General features: G+C 41.1%; 1 protein-coding gene across 1 annotated transcript in view; it reads right to left on the reverse strand.

Moving 5' to 3' along the window:
• Positions 1 to 1,777: 1,777 nt before the first annotated feature.
• The window catches only part of STK17A (serine/threonine kinase 17a), a 43,784-nt gene continuing 27,538 nt past the window's right edge, over positions 1,778 to 18,023 (reverse strand). The window contains exons 4-7 of the mRNA XM_006124107.4: positions 8,987 to 9,113; positions 6,308 to 6,356; positions 6,029 to 6,208; positions 1,778 to 4,778 (exon numbers count right to left, since the gene is read on the reverse strand). Of these exons, the coding sequence (XP_006124169.1) occupies positions 4,448 to 4,778; positions 6,029 to 6,208; positions 6,308 to 6,356; positions 8,987 to 9,113 (687 nt within the window). The 3' untranslated portion in view covers positions 1,778 to 4,447. The remainder of the gene's footprint in view (positions 4,779 to 6,028; positions 6,209 to 6,307; positions 6,357 to 8,986; positions 9,114 to 18,023) is intronic.

The following is an 18,023-nucleotide window of genomic DNA, read 5'->3' on the forward strand; positions in this document are numbered from 1 at the left end:
GCTTCAGCTATGTTAGGTGTTCTTCAAAGGACTCCCTTTTCTTTTGTCTTCTAAAGGTAAAAGTTACAATGTTTCATTTGAGGTATGCAATACTCTTCATATTTCTACAATTACTCCATCTCCAACCTAACTCCTATTTTTTTTTCACCACAGTCCTTTTCCTTGTCCTCACTCTGCTACCATGAATTCTCTTGTAGCGTTATAAAAAGGAGGCATAATCTGGACTCTTAGAAGTAAGGCTTTATTAGAACTAAAACATAATTACATAAGACAAAGAGCCATGTGCTCCCAGCTAAGGTATCTGGCAAAGCTGACTTCAATCATTGCAACCCGTTATTCCTACTGTGTGCTCTGCTCTTAGAAGTGCAGTCCATACTCCTAGTAGGAGCCTCTTCAGCTAAGTGTGCAAAACATCTTGACATTAAGGCACAGGACAGAGTGCAGTAGTGTGTATTCCATTTCCAATTCTATCAGCCTCTTTGAGAGAACAGGCAATTAACTTAATGTCTATATTTTCCGTGTCTATAAAATGAAAGGTGCATTCACCTCATGAGTTATGAAGAAACTAAAATTCATTATTGTTTATCGAGTTGTTGGGACTCTTGGTTGGAAGGTGAAAGTACATAAAAGGTAGTAACTTGAAATGCAGAACACTACAGATTGGCTACGTTAAAAGCATTTGCAGAAAAGAGCATCTAGATTGGCACGGATGCTTTTCCGCAAAAGCACTTTTTGCGGCAAAGAGTCCATGCCAATCTAGACACACTTTTGCGCACAAAGCTCAGATTGCCATTTTTGCGATCAGGGCTTTTTTGCGCAAAACAAATTTGAGCACTGGCCCTTCTGCGCAAAAGCTTTGCGCAAAAGGACTTTTTTCCCCCGAACGGGAGCAGCATAGTATTTCCGCAAGAAGCACTGATTTCAGACAGTAGGAAGTCAGTGTTCTTGCGGAAATTCAAGCAGACAATGTAGACAGCTGGCAAGTTTTTCGGCAAAAGCACCTGCTTTTGCGGAAAAACTTGCCAGTCTAGACACGGCCATTTAGTTTAACAATCTTGCACTGGCTAGCAGACAATTATTGAATTAGGTCTTTTCTGTGTTTAACTACAGAACTATAGTAATTAAACTCTGTAATTACAAAAGCTATAGCCACAGCACTATCTCTGAAGTCAGTTCTCAAATCCAGAATCCAGCTAACACTGCTTTATGCTCTTATTTATTCTAGACACGTTCCAGTTTTCATGCCACCATTACTTTTCACTATTATATAGTACACATAATACTTGTGGTGGAACAGACCAGAATATCAGTGCACGTCCACAATGCAAGAGACTTGAAATTGCTAAGTATTATCTACATTTCTAAAAGCCAGCTAAGCTATTTGTTTTCCACCACCACCTTCTTACAGATCCCTCCAGTCAGCCCAATGTTTTGGTATGCTGTACAATCTCCCCAGGCATCACCATAGTACCTGTGCCCCATGGAAGATGCTAAAATATTTTAGGTCTGTAAAAATGGAATGGGGACTGCAATTTCAGTACAAAGAATCAACTTATTTTTACATATCAAAGAGGTATGTTCTCATGCTTAGTTTTTTCCAATTTGTATCTTGGCATAAGTAGTACCCAAAATACACACTATTAATACAAAGTGAACTGAATAGAGCCTTTCTTTGACTTAGAAATAGCAATACCGCAATTACAGCGGTATATATTTAGAAATTGAATGGAAATAACTTAAAGCTTCAGATGTCTGTGAAATTGGCTCATGGCTCTGCAACACATTAACAGAAACTTTATTTTCTCATTATATAGACCAACTTAACATGCTTTGTTTATAACTTATAAACTAAAACTTTTACATAAATTTATACAAATTCAGAAAACGACAAAGCATTGTACAAATCCACATTAAGGCACAAAGTTAAACAAATACAGCACATTGGAAATCTCAAAGCAGCCAATTCAAAAGAAGCTGGCCTTGTAACAAACACAACTAATTTAGTTTAAATATGTTTTCAAGTTTCACTATCATACAAACTAAAAGGCATAGGACCAAAGGTATGCAGCTCAACATTTCCCCTTGACTTGCATTATTGAGAATTCACTATTAAGTCTATCCAATAGGTACACACAGGAATTAAGTTTTAAGGATCCTGCATCACGATTCTGTAATGAAATACCATTAACTGAAAATTACAAATTGTTTGCCACGTTCAGATATCTGAATACCAACTAAGTCAGATGTTCCCTCTTCGTTATTTTCTATTTTAGATAGTGTAGATTGAGCATATGTACACATCTAATTTTTACTGCTCACATTGCGTCAGTCAAGGAAATGTAAAAATAATTCAAATTTCTCTGGACACTTATGTGTGTGGGTTAGATGTTATAATTTTGGTTGTGCCTGATGAGAGTTTTGAGAGTTGGCATATCCTGACCAACACAGCTGTTCTGGTCAAGTTATCCAAGTGTAAGGACCGAGAATACTGAGCGAGAACTTCAACTCCTGAATGCATGTAATAATGTTTTGTAGGGCTCAGCATTGAGTCCACCAAATAACATTCTGTACTCTGACCTCTATTCGTCATTTCCATAATCTATAAAGACAAATCTAGAATGTAAGTCAGGACACAAATAACCTTACTTTGTTTTATTGGTAGTTTTTCCATAGTTATCCAAAATCTTGCTTGAAAACTTAACTCTGATAATATAAATCTTGATGGGTATTGTTTGCATGAGGAGTAATCTTAATGTAACAAATGTACAAATCTAAGTGCTTTAAACAAATTACTTATACAATATGGATGATTTATTCAGTTTTGAGTAAACAACTACTGTACACTTTATGAAAGGTCTGTGATGCTGCCCTATTTACATGAATATTCAGTATATCATTCAGCAGGGACAAAGCGAGCAAAGTACATTGGAATATAGTAGTTTATAGATGCAATTTTTCTGTGGCCTCAGCTGAAAGCAATCAATCAAACTGCCAGCTTGGAGCCACTAAGGAAAGATGCAGCTTTTTCCTCTAGATCACACTGCTTATCATTTTCTTTTGTGTTTAACATCTCTTCCCTGATTTCTGACAACTATGTTAAACAGCTCATACAAGCATCTATAATGAAACCTACTTGTGCTTATTAGAAAAAACCACCATTTATCAACTGTATGAACACAGAATTTTCAAGATTAGAATTTAGTAGCAGGAATCTCAGGTTGGCAGTACCGAAGAATTAAATGGCAAGCACAGTTTGGTTTGTGTTGTAGGAGAGTAGGAAAAAAATTGGATTATTAATCATGTTCCTATTTGTGGTCTGTCAGCAAGAAAACTTTATGAAGGATATACTATTAAGGAATTGTCAACATAAGGAAACTAAATAAATAGTTGGAACAATTAACAGTACGTAAGATAATAGCAGTAAACTTCAATTACACAAAAATGAAACTTTGGAACTGTATTGATATTGAAACATCTCAGAAAACTAAGGGCTCAAACTGAGGTCCTGGCAGAAGTTTGCTGCCTAGCTGGTGTCTCGATTATGCTAAAGAGGGACCAACCCCACTGACAACTGTGTCACATCGCTTCAGCTGTCCAATCCTCTTTGTCCAGTCATAGATTTATACCTTTTTACCCTGTATCTGAAGGATAGCTGCTTCTTAGACAACATTTTATTCTATTCAGGGAATGAGGAGTTCTTTCCTCAGCTGATGGGTAAACAGAAAGGGTCATACAACTGAGTTTGTGAACTTTCTCTCCTCTACAGGTAGAAATTAGAGGAATGATGAGTCACAACAATGACTCTTCCAGAAAAGCCGCAACTCCAAAATTTGTAATATTAAAACGGAGTGTAGATCTAGTTGACCTGACTATTCTCAAATCATTCTTAATCAGAAGTCAACCACTGAAATCACTGGGTTAGATCAGAGTAAAAAAGGAATATCATAGGCAAATCTAGTCTTGTGTTTAATTGCAAAAAGTGACATAATTTCAATATAAAATTGGTGCCATTAGGTATTTGATGGGGCCTCTGGTTTATTCATTAACCTTTCCTGTGTTTGGAAATTAATCCAAAAACGTGTCTTAGCATTTTTGTCATTGATGAAACTCCTCATACCATCAGTTTCTCGAGAACATTAACTGCTAGCAGGTATTCCCTACTATCTGAAGATAAAATGGACGGGGGAGGAGGAAAGGAATATCAAGTACAGTGAAAACTTCCAACCTTCCCTAACTGAAAGTAAGCCATTATTGCTGTTGAATTCCTGTCAGCCACCTTTGAAATCTTGTTTAAGCATCCTATGAATTTAAAAGCTTGGCACTGTTCTCTCAACTGCCTTTTCTCAAATTAGAAAGTTTTTTGCATATCAAGGTGAGATTCACTTGGGCATGAACATTTTTGTAGGAACGTTTCCCTTTAAGTTATAGTTACAAGGTCCCATACAGTTCAGTAAATGAATTCTCCTGGTATTTCTTGCAGCAATGGTTCTTCAAATTTAAATCGTTTGGAAATGGCTTTCTGCTCAGCTATTTTTTCTTTTTCTGACTGCCTACATTGTCCCAGTGTATACGAAGCCACTACAATTAGTTCCTCGGTCACTAATGTATCCTCTTCAGTTCTCTCAGCATTGACAGAATTTTCAGAGGCAAAAGTTCCATCTTTTTGGATGACAGTATTTATCTCCTCTGCTGTACTCTTAGTGCTGCACACAAGGTCTGGAATATCACTTTGTGCTAGCCAGTGGTGTTGCAGACATTCTTCAGCTGTTGCCCGTTCCCTATGGAGAAAAGAAAGCTCATTCAAAAGAATGCCAGAGGGCATGTCTAAAGAGGAATACTAAATTCAAGCCCTTGGATAAGAACTAGAAAGAAATTATATTTCTCTAGGGATATAACTCTGCATTAAATAGGACTTACAGATCAGCTATGGAGCTAACACAACTGTTCTAATATCTATCAATTGCAAAGAAAGTCAGTCAGGAGTAACAGCAGCCCATTAAAACAACTGAAGGTTTTGAATTCTCTAATCTACTGGTTTTATATACAGTGCTAACTACCAAATCGTAGGAAATCTACAATTTAGGGCAGTCTAATTATGCACAATGATTTATACCAAACTGTGAAAACTGCATTCTTGATGTTGCTTGCTGTTGTTTTCTCTATGGAACTATGCAGACAGTTGCTGAGGAAGGAATAAATAAAATGCTACCGATACTTTTCAGAACAAAAGCAGCATTGTGGAGCTTCACATTTGCCTCCCAATAGCAACCAAGTCAAATCTGCTTAGTTCACAAATAAAAATATATTTTTAACTAGGGTTGCCAGGTGTCCGGTTTTGAACCGGACAGTCCAGTATTTGAGCTTTCTGTTTGGGAAACACACTGCAGCATTCATTTGTGAAAAATGGGGAATGGGGCTTTCTGTATACATAAAATGTGGTTATATGCAAAGAAGTGCAAATCAGTGTTTACTGCAGATCTTCACTTACACTATCTCTAGTCTATGTGGGTATGTCTACACTGCCACCCTAGTTCGAACTAGGGAGGCTAATGTAGGCATTCGAAGTTGCAAATGAAGCCCAGGATTTAAATATCCCGGGCTTCATTTGCATCTTGCTGGGTGCCGCCATTTTTAAATCCCGGTTAGTGCGGACTCCGTGCCCGCGGCTACACGCGGCACGGAGTAGGTAGTTCGAATTAGGCTCTCTAATTCGAACTACCGGTACACCTCCACGAGGAGTAACGGTAGTTCGAATTAGAGAGCCTAATTCGAACTACCTACTCCGTGCCGTGTGTAGCCGCGGGCACGGAGTCCGCACTAACCGGGATTTAAAAATGGCGGCGCCCAGCAAGAGGCAAATGAAGCCCGGGATATTTAAATCCTGGGCTTCATTTACAACTTCGAATGCCTACATTAGCCACCCTAGTTCGAACTAGGGTGGCAGTGTAGATATACCCTGTATGACTCGGACAATGCTTTGATTTAGCTGGCAGTTGTATTTAGAACTCATTTAGTCTCTTTAACTTACTCAGGTTTCTTAACCAGAAGGGTTTTGATGAAATCCACAGCAGACTCTGATATGAGGTCAAAATCTTCCTCGGAATAATTTATGTTCATTTGTGCTATATTTAAGAATGTTTCCTGTTTATCATCTCCTAAGAAAGGCGATATCCCTGTTAGCATGACATACGCTAGTACTCCAATGCTCCTAAATTTAAAAAACAGAAAACAAAAACCAGAAAAAGTAAAGAAAAGATGTTTAAAGCTCAATTTTGGGAAAGTTGTAAATATTCAAGGCAACACTTACCACATGTCTGTTGCTGTACTGATTGGGTCATAACTCAGAATTTCAGGAGCTATTTTGAAAAAAGCATAAGATAAGTTATGTTTTTGTTCAAAACAGAACTAATTTATATTTACCCATTTACATGCAAATTTGTACTTTAGAAGCCAGCATTACAAAGCAAAATTAGGTAATTTTGAAGATTGAACAATGAAATCCAGCTCGCATCATCTAGAATATTATGAGAATATTTGAAAAAAATCTGTATGAAGTTAAACTTAATCTATAATGGATCACTATAATTGTTCAATGAAACACATAATCTATTTTCTTTTTTATTATTACATTTGCTTTAATGTTGACTTTAAAAGTCTTAAAATCACCTATTGTGCAAAAACTATACAAGTTTTATTAAAAGCGACAAGGAGTCCTGTGACACTTTATAGACTAACAGGTGTATTGGAGCATAAGCTTTCGTGGGCCAAGACCCACTTTGTCAGATGCATTTCTTTGCTCACGAAAGCTTATGCTCCAATACATCTGTTAGTCTATAAGGTGCCTCAGGACTCCTTGTCGCTTTTGCAGATCCAGACTAACACGGCTACCCCTCTGAAACAAGTTTTATTGTATAGTAACCTCTATAACTTGAACACAAAAGGTATATACTGACCAACTGGTCAAAAAGCATCTTTAGTGGATGGGCTACTTTTAGGACTTGCTATGATCTATCACATTTGCACTTCATGTAATTATTATTATGTGGGATACCTATGACTGGCTAATCTTTCCTACTAGCAACTAAAACAATTCAGAATGTGAGTGGTCGTTACTAGCTCTAATCCTGTGGAAACTGAAGTCACCTACAAAAATATCTCATATCAGTTTGGCAAACACTCTTACCTCTGACGAACAGCTCTAAAAATCCTCAGCGGTTCCAACACACAGGCCCAGGATCAGTTAGAGCATTATTGTGCATTCTACTGATAGTGGTGAGGATCTCATTATTGAACATGGCAGAAAAGATATTTTCTTCTGAGACTATTAGTTCTAAAGCCAGATGTCAATTGTGTCCCCATTTCCACCACACTGCAAACATTTCAGGGACCAACTCATGCTATGAATTCCAAATAATCAAACAAGTGCTTCTTTCTCTCACAGAAAATTTGTTAACTATTATATATTTGAGTTTGTGTGTCTGTTCAAGAACTCATCCTAAACAGTAAAAAGCTAGGATCACCAAATTTGGTGTCTTTCTTTTATCATAACTTAAAATAAATTAAGTTTGGTTGTGCCAGGAAAATGGGGTGTACTGGGAACGGGACTGAGTCTCCTAAAAACCATACAGAAGAGAGACAGAATTACCAGTCAGGTGAAAAGTGCTGGCTACAGATATAACCCCCTTTGGGACTGCCAGCTTCAAGCCTCCCTCCCCTCAGGTGCCCTTTAGTGGGTGGTGGTGGGGGGAACTCCCCCAATTTATACAGGAACATTGCTGGCTAATTCCCATTGTCAGAGAACAAGGGGAAAGTGCACAGTTTGCTATATTCCTCACTTTGTCTGGGGAGTGCAGAAGACAGGCAAACCTGGACCTGCTCCAGCGTGGGGCCATGCACCCCTCTCCCAGCTGTGCCCACTGGAGCTGCAGTAGCCATGAAGAAGCATTTCTCACCTGGCCCCAAGATGCTGCCATCAGAGGAGGCTGAGATAATCCTCTCTCCCCCTGGGGTAGCACACATTCCGAACCTTCATCCCCAACCCCACCCCAGAGCAATAATTTAAATGAAGCATGAGCATTTTCATTTTCCAAAAACCAAAAATTGAGTTAAAGACCCGAGCAGTATTGGGTAAATCTAGTTTTCAAATAATGGGGACAGTTGTAAGTTCAAGTTATAGCCTTTATGCTAAGGATAAGGATGTTAGTGGCTCCAGTGACTTCATTTTAAAGCTATAATTGAATGTTTTAAGATTTTTTTCTTATGGTCCCATATTTATACTGAACTTTTCTTAATGTCTGATGGTGCCATACAGAAAAATTTTATCTTTTAGCATTTGGATCTGTATAAAATGTAAAGACATATGTATTGGTACACGGTAATTTGTGTAATTATGATAGGAAAAACCTTCAATTTTATACACTCTTTACTTACAGACAATATTCAAATCCTTGAAGGCAGAAACCATAATACTGGAGATATTTATATAAAACATAATAATCTCACAAGCTAATTTTATATTTATATACATATGCATAAAATATAATAAAGAACCACCTTAAATTTTCTTCCCAAAGACTGTATTACACACCATTTTGGTAACTACAGTAGAACCTCAGAGTTATGAACAGCTCAGGAACAGAGGTTGTCTGTAACTGAAATGTTCATAACTCTGAACAAGATATTACGATTGTTCTTTCAAGTTTACCACTGAACATTGACTAAATACAACTCTGAAGTTTTACTGTGCAGAAGAAAAATGCTGCCTTTATCTTAATTTAAATGAAACAAGCACAGAAAGTTTCCTTAGCTTGTCAAATTATTTTTTAAAACTTTTTAGTAGTTTTTTTACACAGTACTGTATCGTATATGCTATTTTGTGTCTGTTGCTGCTTAACTTCATACTTCCAAGTCCAAATGAGGTGTGTGATTGACTAATCAATTTATATCTCTTGTACAGTTTGTAACTCTAAGGTTGTACTGCACTTACCGACATATTCAGGAGTTCCCATAATTTCTCTTAACTCTTCACTGCTTTTCAGTATTCTGGAAAGGCCAAAATCAACTATCTTAATGTCTCCCAAAGGAGTTTCATTAGTTAGCAGAATATTCTGGGGCTGAAAAACAAAAGAATCAAACAAAATGACCAGCTTTTAAACACTAAAACGTATACTTTACTATAGTATTGTAGGAGTGTTTTGAGATTACAAAATAAAGAGGATGTATTTTCCAGTACATGGAAAAGAATTTTTAAAAAAGATTCAGTCAAGCACCGAGGGGAAAAAAGACTTCAACAGTAAGATGCATCCGTATGGCTGAGAAATCAAATGTCTACTATGCTCAGATTAGAATATTTATGAAAAACACACTAGTACCAACAGTTTAACGCCATCTCTTTGTAGAGAATCTATAAACAGTTTTCCAACCACATATTTGCTTAAATTACGGTGGGGCTCTCAATTTATAAAAAGACAATGACATTTTAAAGCCACTTTTTATTTCAATTTCAAACCTCAGAGATATAAAAACATGTTAGTTCTATTTTAAGACTGCCATTTTATCTATTGAATTACCTCAATTCTCCTTTTGATGTTAGAACTAAAAACTACTTTAGAATATTTATATTAGTTACTGCAGGTTGAACCTCTGTAATCCAGGACTCCCTAGTCTGGCACCATTCATTGTCTGGCAGGACCATGTTTGTGCCAGGACCAGAGTGTCCTTGTGTAAGGCTGGTGGTTAGGCTCCCCACAGGACAGGCAGGCACAATCAGGGGGGCTGCTAGGGAGAGCCAGGAGCTCAGTGTGCTTCTGCAGGGCTGCCTGGAGGGGTAAAATGCTCAGCGCACCACCACCGGGCTGCCTGGCATAGTCGGGAAGGAAGTGGGGGGGAGCGGCAGGGCAGCCATAATGAGCAAGTTAGCGTGAGACAAGGGGCAGCTGACCAGGAGGCTAGCAGCTGGTCCAGGGCTGGGGGGAGCCAGTAGCAGGGGAGCCAGATATGACTTCCCTTGGTTCTGAGGGTGCGAGACCAGGGAGGCCCAACCTGTATTGATAAAAACAACACATTAAAAACAAAAGCACTCATTTTTCAGGCACTTAAGACTGTTTAAAAATCAATGTGTAATTCAGATAACCACCTTTGGACAGACAGGTTTGCTCGTGTAGTACTGAATAGCTTGTGCATCATCCTTCAAAGTCCCTTGGTAAAATATCTGAGTACTACCAGCTTCAATTGTAAGGGACCACAAAGCCTGGATCTTTAGGATTTGGATGTCTTAAGTATGAAAATGAGTATTGTCATAAGTTTTTCTCTTCTTTGCAAAGATCTCACACATTCATTGTCCCCATTTGCTTGGTTTAGGGTCCTAAGAAATCTACAGAGTCAAAGGTTCCTATATTTCTGGAAGACCTCCCTCCCCAAGCTCAATCTGAATTGGGACATTTGTGGGGAGAAAGAGAAACAAGCAAGCATCGGGCAATCACTAGTGGTGCTACAATTTATGCATTAGCCCTCCAAAATCACTATGCCAATTCTGTACAGCAGAGATGGGGAACCATTTTTGGGCTAGGGGACACTGACTCAGAAAAAAAATCAGTTGGGGGCCCACACACAAGTAAGAAGCAAAACAAAACCAAACAAAACCCTCACTGACATGTCCCCTGACTGAGGAGAAAGACATTCCCCTGGAACACCAGAGCCTAGGGGTGCTCAGACTAGGAGATTTTGTGCGCTCGAGCTCCACGGGGAGACAGTATCGGGACCTGGAGCACCAACACAGGCTCCCCAATGCTTTGGGGGGAGCCCCAAGCCTCTTGGGTCAGATCTGGGCCTTCGGCTTCTCACCACTGCTGTACAATATGATTGTGGTGGAAAAATGCTGGTTATGTTATTGAGTAGGAAAATAAAGTGTTATGCAAGCACATTTCAAAAAGCTCAGGCCAGTTATGCCTGCTACATTTTTAGGACACTTCACCAAGGTTTAAATACTGTAATAGCTTTAATAAATTCCTTCATTCTTGCAAAAATGAGTTGTCACAAAGGAGGATATACATTATGTCTAGTGCATATACCAATAGTGTACACTCGCACCAAGTTGCACAAGATTATTACATTGAAGCTTATGGTACTGTATACTAGGGATGTTAGCATATAATCATTTACCATGTTTTTTTGTTGAGTTTATTAAATTCCAGCATGTTTCCCACAATACGCAATTAGCCACTGTGGCGAGTGCTTTGAACTTCACTGCTCTGCAGTCACAAACAGATGTGTCCCTCCCACCTGCAAACCCCAGGAGCTTTACAATTCATTTCCTCGTGTCTGGATCATTGTGTAGTTTAGTCCTCATGGCATCTTCTCAGGGAAATGGATGGCTATCACTCAAGATGCTTTACCACTTGGTGCACCCCCGAGATTTTGGATCTTATCAATATGTGGGGTGAAGAATTGGTGTAATCATATTTCTAAGTGACCCTTAGGACCTGGAACATTTATGGTTACGTTCCTTGAGCCCTTTGTGATAAGGGGAAGGATGGCTAAACCCTACCTTTGTCTGCATTATATCCAAACAAAGCACTGATGTACACAGAGATATCAATAGAATCTTGCTGGGAGATGGTGTTGAAGCTTTGCCAGGTTTACTTAATTTTACCACCATAACGGGGCTGCCATTTCCCCTCTCAAACCTTGCCTCATACTGTGCTGCTGGAACCAAGGTAGCCTTCGAGTTTGTCTGCATAAGGGGCAGGGCACCTCCTGCTTGCATCCAGAAGCAGAGGCCAGGTTTGCCTGTTAACCTTCAGCAGGGAATAGGTCAGCCTGTGGACAAGTGTAGGATTATTACAAATTGTTTCCATGTCCACCAGCTGCAGAAGCACAGACTGCACTTTCTTGGGGACCCATGCCCAATCCTCTTTGCCTCTACCTTTAAGACTTACCATGATTAGGGATGTTCAATTTCATTTAATCAGCAACAGCGGGGTTAGCTCCTAGTCTCAGGAGCTAACCTCGCCATGGCTCTGCCTTTTAAATGTAGAAACAGCTGCCAGGCTCTTACTGCATTTAAAAGCAGAGGTGCAGCATCTGTGACTGGCTGCAAGCTTAGACAGCTGATTCCTGGTTCACACCTGGTCCCCCACTGCACCTGTGCCTCCCCTGCCCACCTGCAGAGATGGTGCTGGGGGGGGGCATGGGGAACCAGCTTTCAAGCCAGCTGCTCCCACCACCAGCTCCTGTTCCCCAGGAGAGACTAGTCGAGTAGTTACTCGACTATCTGATAACCATATGCTTATCAGGTAATCGACTACTCGACTAGCCACTAACATCCCTAACCATGATCAAAGCATTTAGAGAGATCTGTGTTTGCCTGTAGGGTAACAAGTCAAGTGTCAAGTTTTATTCAGAGATGTGCATGTTAGAGAAATGTTACAATCTTTATCAGGAAAAATAGTCACATTATTGTCAATGATTTTTTTTTCCAGACCAGACCTTGAGATGTCAGGCATGTTCCCCCACAAAGGCTCTGTCAACTAAACCTTGGAGGACAAGGGAGAATCTATTCAAGGATGTGTTGTGGCATTTGACACTTCAAACAGAAGAGAGAGAAAAGAGCTAGGAAGATGCAGATCAGAACTGAAACCACTGAGCACATGCTAAAGCTAAAGGAAGACCACAGCTCCAGGAAAGTTGCTTTATGCATCTGAAAGTTGTGTAGCCATTGCTCCTCATCCCACACCTGTATGACAGTGTGATCCCCCCACTCAGGCTATGTCTAGACTGCAGGCTTCTTTCGAAAGAGCCTCTTTCGAAAGCATCTTTCGAAAGAGCCTCTTTCGAAAGATCGCGTCTAGACTACAGGCGGATCTTTCGAAAGAGCAATCCGCTTTTTCGAAAGAGAGCACCCAGCGAGTCTGGATGCTCTCTTTCGAGGAAGCCCTATTTACATTGAAGAACGCCTTCTTTCGAAAGAGGAACTTTCGAAAGAAGGCGTTCTTCCTCGTGAAACGAGGTTTACCGCCATCGAAAGAAAAGCCGCGTTCTTTCGAAATAATTTCGAAAGAACGCGGCTTGAGTCTGGACGCAGGGGAAGTTTTTTCGGGAAAAGGCTACTTTTCCCGAAAAAACCCCTGAGTCTGGACACAGCCTCAGTGCTGGTATTCTTAGACCAAAAGAAATGCCCTAATGCAGGAGTGTCCAACCCATTCTGTCTGGATCCACTACTATCTGCTAAGATAGCAGTGGATCCAGCACGACGAGCCGGGGCAAAGTTTTCGGGGGGGGGGGAGGGGAGGGGAGGAAGCCCCTTTAAAAAGACTCCCCCCCCCCCCCGTCTCATTTCATCGAGCAAAAAAAACCCAACAATCTCTCAAAAAAGGCTCTGCCCCTTTAAGAAACCACAGTTAAACGTGTTTTGAGGCTTTGTGGCCACAGTAGGCTCCTGCTGCCATCTTTATTTCTTCAGCTTTCATGGCCGCACCAGATGGCTCCCCTGCCCAGGTCAGCACAGGGAGCCGGGAGGAGAGGGCCGTTTTTGGGGGATACAGGGGCAGCTTTCGAGCCACTGCGGGGGAGGGGGCATGGAAGAGCCACATGCAGCTCGCGAGCCTCGGGTTGGCCACTCCTGCTCTAATCTGCACAGCTGCTCTGTGACAGCCCAATGCAATGCCACTTTGCTGCTGTCACTGTAGCTCACACTGTTGATCGCATCTGAGCCTTTGTCCTCTGCTATTAAGTGCATAATTGGCTCTGTTGCAATACATGATGTCCTAAGCACATTGAATACAGCATGGCAGAGAAGTCTGGGATCCATGATTTCTCACAGCGGATGTTGGAGTTTGCAACAAGGACTGTAATTCAGGTGGCATGAAAGTAAGCTGCAAGCCCCAGGAGAGCTAGGAAGCAAAGAGATGGCCAACGGGACTTTTTCCACATTCCCAAAATTCATACATAATATGTCTTGTGAGGAATCATCTGAAAATTCATAATTAACTGATCATTATTCTGGTAAAAAATGTATGGCAACACTGTGTGTAAAGTTAGTTATTCTACCATAGGATATTACTCAAGATATGTTCTGAGTTTGGGGAAGAGTTACAAACCAGTTTCCCAGAAACAAAAAAATTAGGCAATACTTCAGCCAGTTATCATCAATCTTAAATGGGCAATCACCTGGTTAAGTAGCCATTCTTTGGCAGGAAAGAACATGTGGACAAAAATCTACATCCTGACAAAGAAACAGCTGGGAGTTCCCATCCACACAGACTGTCTTCTAAACCTCAGCAAAAGTTGAATCATTTGCACTCCTAAGGTGACAGCCCAAAATTATTCTTCCTTTCTCTCTACCTTCCACATGCACAATACCTGAAGAACAAGAGAAACAGCTTTGGACTGGGCAGATATCCTGACTGAAAGATGCATCTGGTAAGACTGCTAAAACATGTGGTGCAAGAGATGTTTCCTTTTAATTCACTTTAGTTTTTAAGTGGGCAATTCTGATTTTTATGCTTTGCTACTTGTAATCACTTAATCTTTTTGTAGTTAATAAACTTGTTTTATCTAAACCAGTATGCTGAGATTGAAGTGCTTGGAAAACTGCATTTGTGATAAAAGTATTTATGCCTATCATTTTCTATTAAGAGACAGAAAGGCTGTGTTATATGCTTATATTGTCCAAGAGAGCAGTAAAGGGTGGAATGTAAAAGGTTAACTGGTTACCCAAGAAGCATTAGCCTTACCAGCAGCTCCCTACCCCCTTGTCTGCAGCAATACAGCAGGACCCCAGCCACACGGTAAACCAGTTAAATTATTACAATTATATCATTTAACCGATTATATTTCTCAACAATCCACAAACAATTCCCTATAAAACCACACACGTAACTATGGTATTTATTTTGAGAAACAAAGTTTTCTATCACTGAAAAATTAATTCCACCATTAAAAGTTGTGCAGAAAACTCAGGAAATTCTAAGTTTTGACTCCCACAGAAATATCACAGTCTTCTTATAAATAAGTAGCACCAGCCAGTAGCAAGGCAAAATGCTCAAGGTGATTATCTGTCCCGTTTTTAAGCCCTCTTGCAGCTGTCCCTACTTTTTTTTAAAATGGGAGAATTGTCCTATATTTTCTGCTTCAGCTGGTCCCTGTTGGTGTGTCATGGTTAACGCAGCCACAGGAGCTGCCTGTTTATGGCTGGCAGGTGAATGTGGCAGGCAGTGGCCAGTAGGTGGAGCTCTCAGGCATGGTTCAGAGGCAGAAAGACGGGAATTCAAGAGGAGAGGCAGCTTGTGTGGTGTAGACGAGGGATAAGGGTGTAGGGGTGAGAGATGTGTGCCATCCGTCCCTGTGTACATCGTGAAGCAGGGTTCCATGGAGGAAGGTGACTGCCAGCTCTGGGAAGCTGTGGAACTGAAGCCATGATCCCTGGCACCTACAGTGGGGCTGAAATCTTAATCCCCGGTGGCTTTTCCCACACTGAATTCTCAGGCTGAAGCCCTAATCCATGATGCACCTCCTGAATTCCCAGTACCTCTCAGGTTGAAGCCCCAAGAGGTTGCAGTCAGGGGCCAGAGGGCTGAATCCTGGATCCCTAGAGCTTCCCATGCAGCAGAAACCCACAAGCCCATGGGCAGAGTTGGGGGGGGATTGTCACATCACACAAAAAGACCCTCCTGTAGTCTTTGGTTGAGGCAACGGTGGGGAAATTAAGGAACAAAAATTTTTATTCAAAACCTCTGAAGTAGTTGGAACACTGGAAACCTGCCTTTGAACGCACAGAAAGGCTTGAGTGGACCCTGCTGGTATGGGATAATATACGAAGCAGTCTTGCCTTTGCCACACAAGAATTCCCACCTTAGGTTTGATAAATAGGAATAATCTTTTTGATGAATGGACAAATACAAAACTAATATCATCCTGTCACATGTCTGACTGGAATACACAGAAAACCCCCATTTCTTAAAGTGGTCTAATGTTTTTCAAGAGATGGACAGTAAGGCAGTAGAATACTCCAATCTGGCAAAGGCAGAGGAGTTCATTTTGTGCCAGGCACCACAGCCTCTAATGAACATGTCTTTTAGTAATTAATGAAGTTTGGTCACCTAAAAAAATCATGTATCAGTGTTTCTCCCATGAAGGCTATTTTGTTTGTGTGAATGAACTTTGACAGACTGTGTTGTGTTTGATAACAAGTTGCTGAAAAACAAGTAGATCCTTCGAAAAACTGATTTACACAACAAATACATTTCACAAAAAGCGTCACACTGTGGAGGGTAGCAAGATGAGGACAAGGCAGGCACTTCTGAAGAGTTGTAACCATTTAATTTTAAATAAATATATTTCCAAATATTTACTTATTTTTGGTTACTAGAGGATTTTCCCAGTGTTGCCTGGATCATAGAATCATAGAGACTGGAAAAGACCTCAGGAGGTCATCAAGTCCAGCCCCCTGCCCAAGGCAGGACCAATCCCTGGTCCTTGTGGGTATTAGGGTAGATGGTGAGGGATGTGGCAGTCAGGGTAGGGGGCTTGGAAGTGTACTCAGGGCAGGGTTTGGGGTGCAGGGCAGGGGACTCAGGGAAGAGGTGGGAGATGTGGGGGTCTCAGGGCAATGAGCTCAGGACAGGGGGGCTAAGAGCTGGGGGAAGGAGGTATTAGAAATGCCCATGGTGGTGACAGTGGCACTGCTCCAGCTGCAGAGCCTCCTTTTTCCTGATGAAACCAAACCCTGACCTCGTTGGCCTAATTTCAGTCAAGGTTTTAAGCACACAGTTGAACTTTCAACCTGAAGTCTGCCTTTAGCCAGAAAGTACTACAGTTTATATACTTCAGTCTTTGCTTAATGAATGCAAAAGTTGGCAATCTTGACTTAAGTAACTTCTGAAGTTTCTTTAAAATATTAAATTGTTAAGTGCTATATCATAATGCAATGCATTAGTCCAAGTACAACTACTTAGCAGCCTTTTGTGAGCACTTAATACTGAAATGGAAAATTCATTTTCAGTGGAGTTATAGCATACTGTGTTCAATTAATAACTATTACTTAACCAATTTTTTCCAAATTTCACAGAGTATAAACCATTACGCAGATCCATATCAATGTCAATTTACTGTTTAAAAATGTTACTTGAGTACCAAAAGATACTTACATTCCACTTTACTGAGGGAACACTACACAAAGCTTACTTAGTTTTTGTTTTTAATAACACACACTGTAAGTCAGGGGTGCAAAAAGGGCCTCTGCAGGCAGGATCCGGCCCGCGGAGACCCTCATGCTCCCCTGTCCCAGACCAAAGAGGGTCTGGGGGCAGGGGAGCACGCGAAGCCTCCTCCCGCCCTGCCAGGAACACATGGCGCTTTGAAGCTCTGCATGCTGCTCATGAGGGTGGGGGGGGGGAGAAGAAGGAGGCTTTGTGCGCTCCCCCATCCCCAGGCCAATCAGGGTCTGGGAGTGGAGGGAGCTGCATGAAGCTTCCTTCTCCCTGCCCCAGCTCAAGGAGCAGCCCGTGGCACTTCAAAGTGCCACATGCTCCTCGCAAGGCAGGAGGAAGCTTCCTGCGCTCTCCTGCCCCCAGATCCTGAGTGGCCTGGGGGTGGGGGAGCATGCCAAGCCTCTTCCAGGGCATGGGTGCTTAGTGGGAAGGGGGGCAAAGAGGCTCCCCACCCCCAGACCAATGATGATCTTGGGGTGAGTAGCCCCGCCCTTCCTGTATAGGCCCCTCCCCTTCCGGGGTGGCCCAGGGCTACTTCAAACATTTCTGAAGTGGCCTCCGGGCAAAAATTATTGCCCACCCCTGCTGAAAGTCAAAAACCTCATCCATTTGATTGTGTAACATATAAAAGCAATTTTAAGTCCATATTTCAAAGACACTGATGACTTTCAGAAAGTTATCATCTAACACCAAAATTACAAGTATCGATTGTACCTCCCTAAAGGTTAATTTTGTGCTTTGGAAAAGTATATGCACATTGTTTTTATTTATAAATTAGCAAGGAGTCAGCACCTATTAACCATATATAATATTAAC

Source organism: Pelodiscus sinensis, chromosome 2 (genome assembly GCF_049634645.1).
Source record: "Pelodiscus sinensis isolate JC-2024 chromosome 2, ASM4963464v1, whole genome shotgun sequence".
Taxonomy (NCBI): Eukaryota; Metazoa; Chordata; order Testudines; family Trionychidae; genus Pelodiscus; species Pelodiscus sinensis.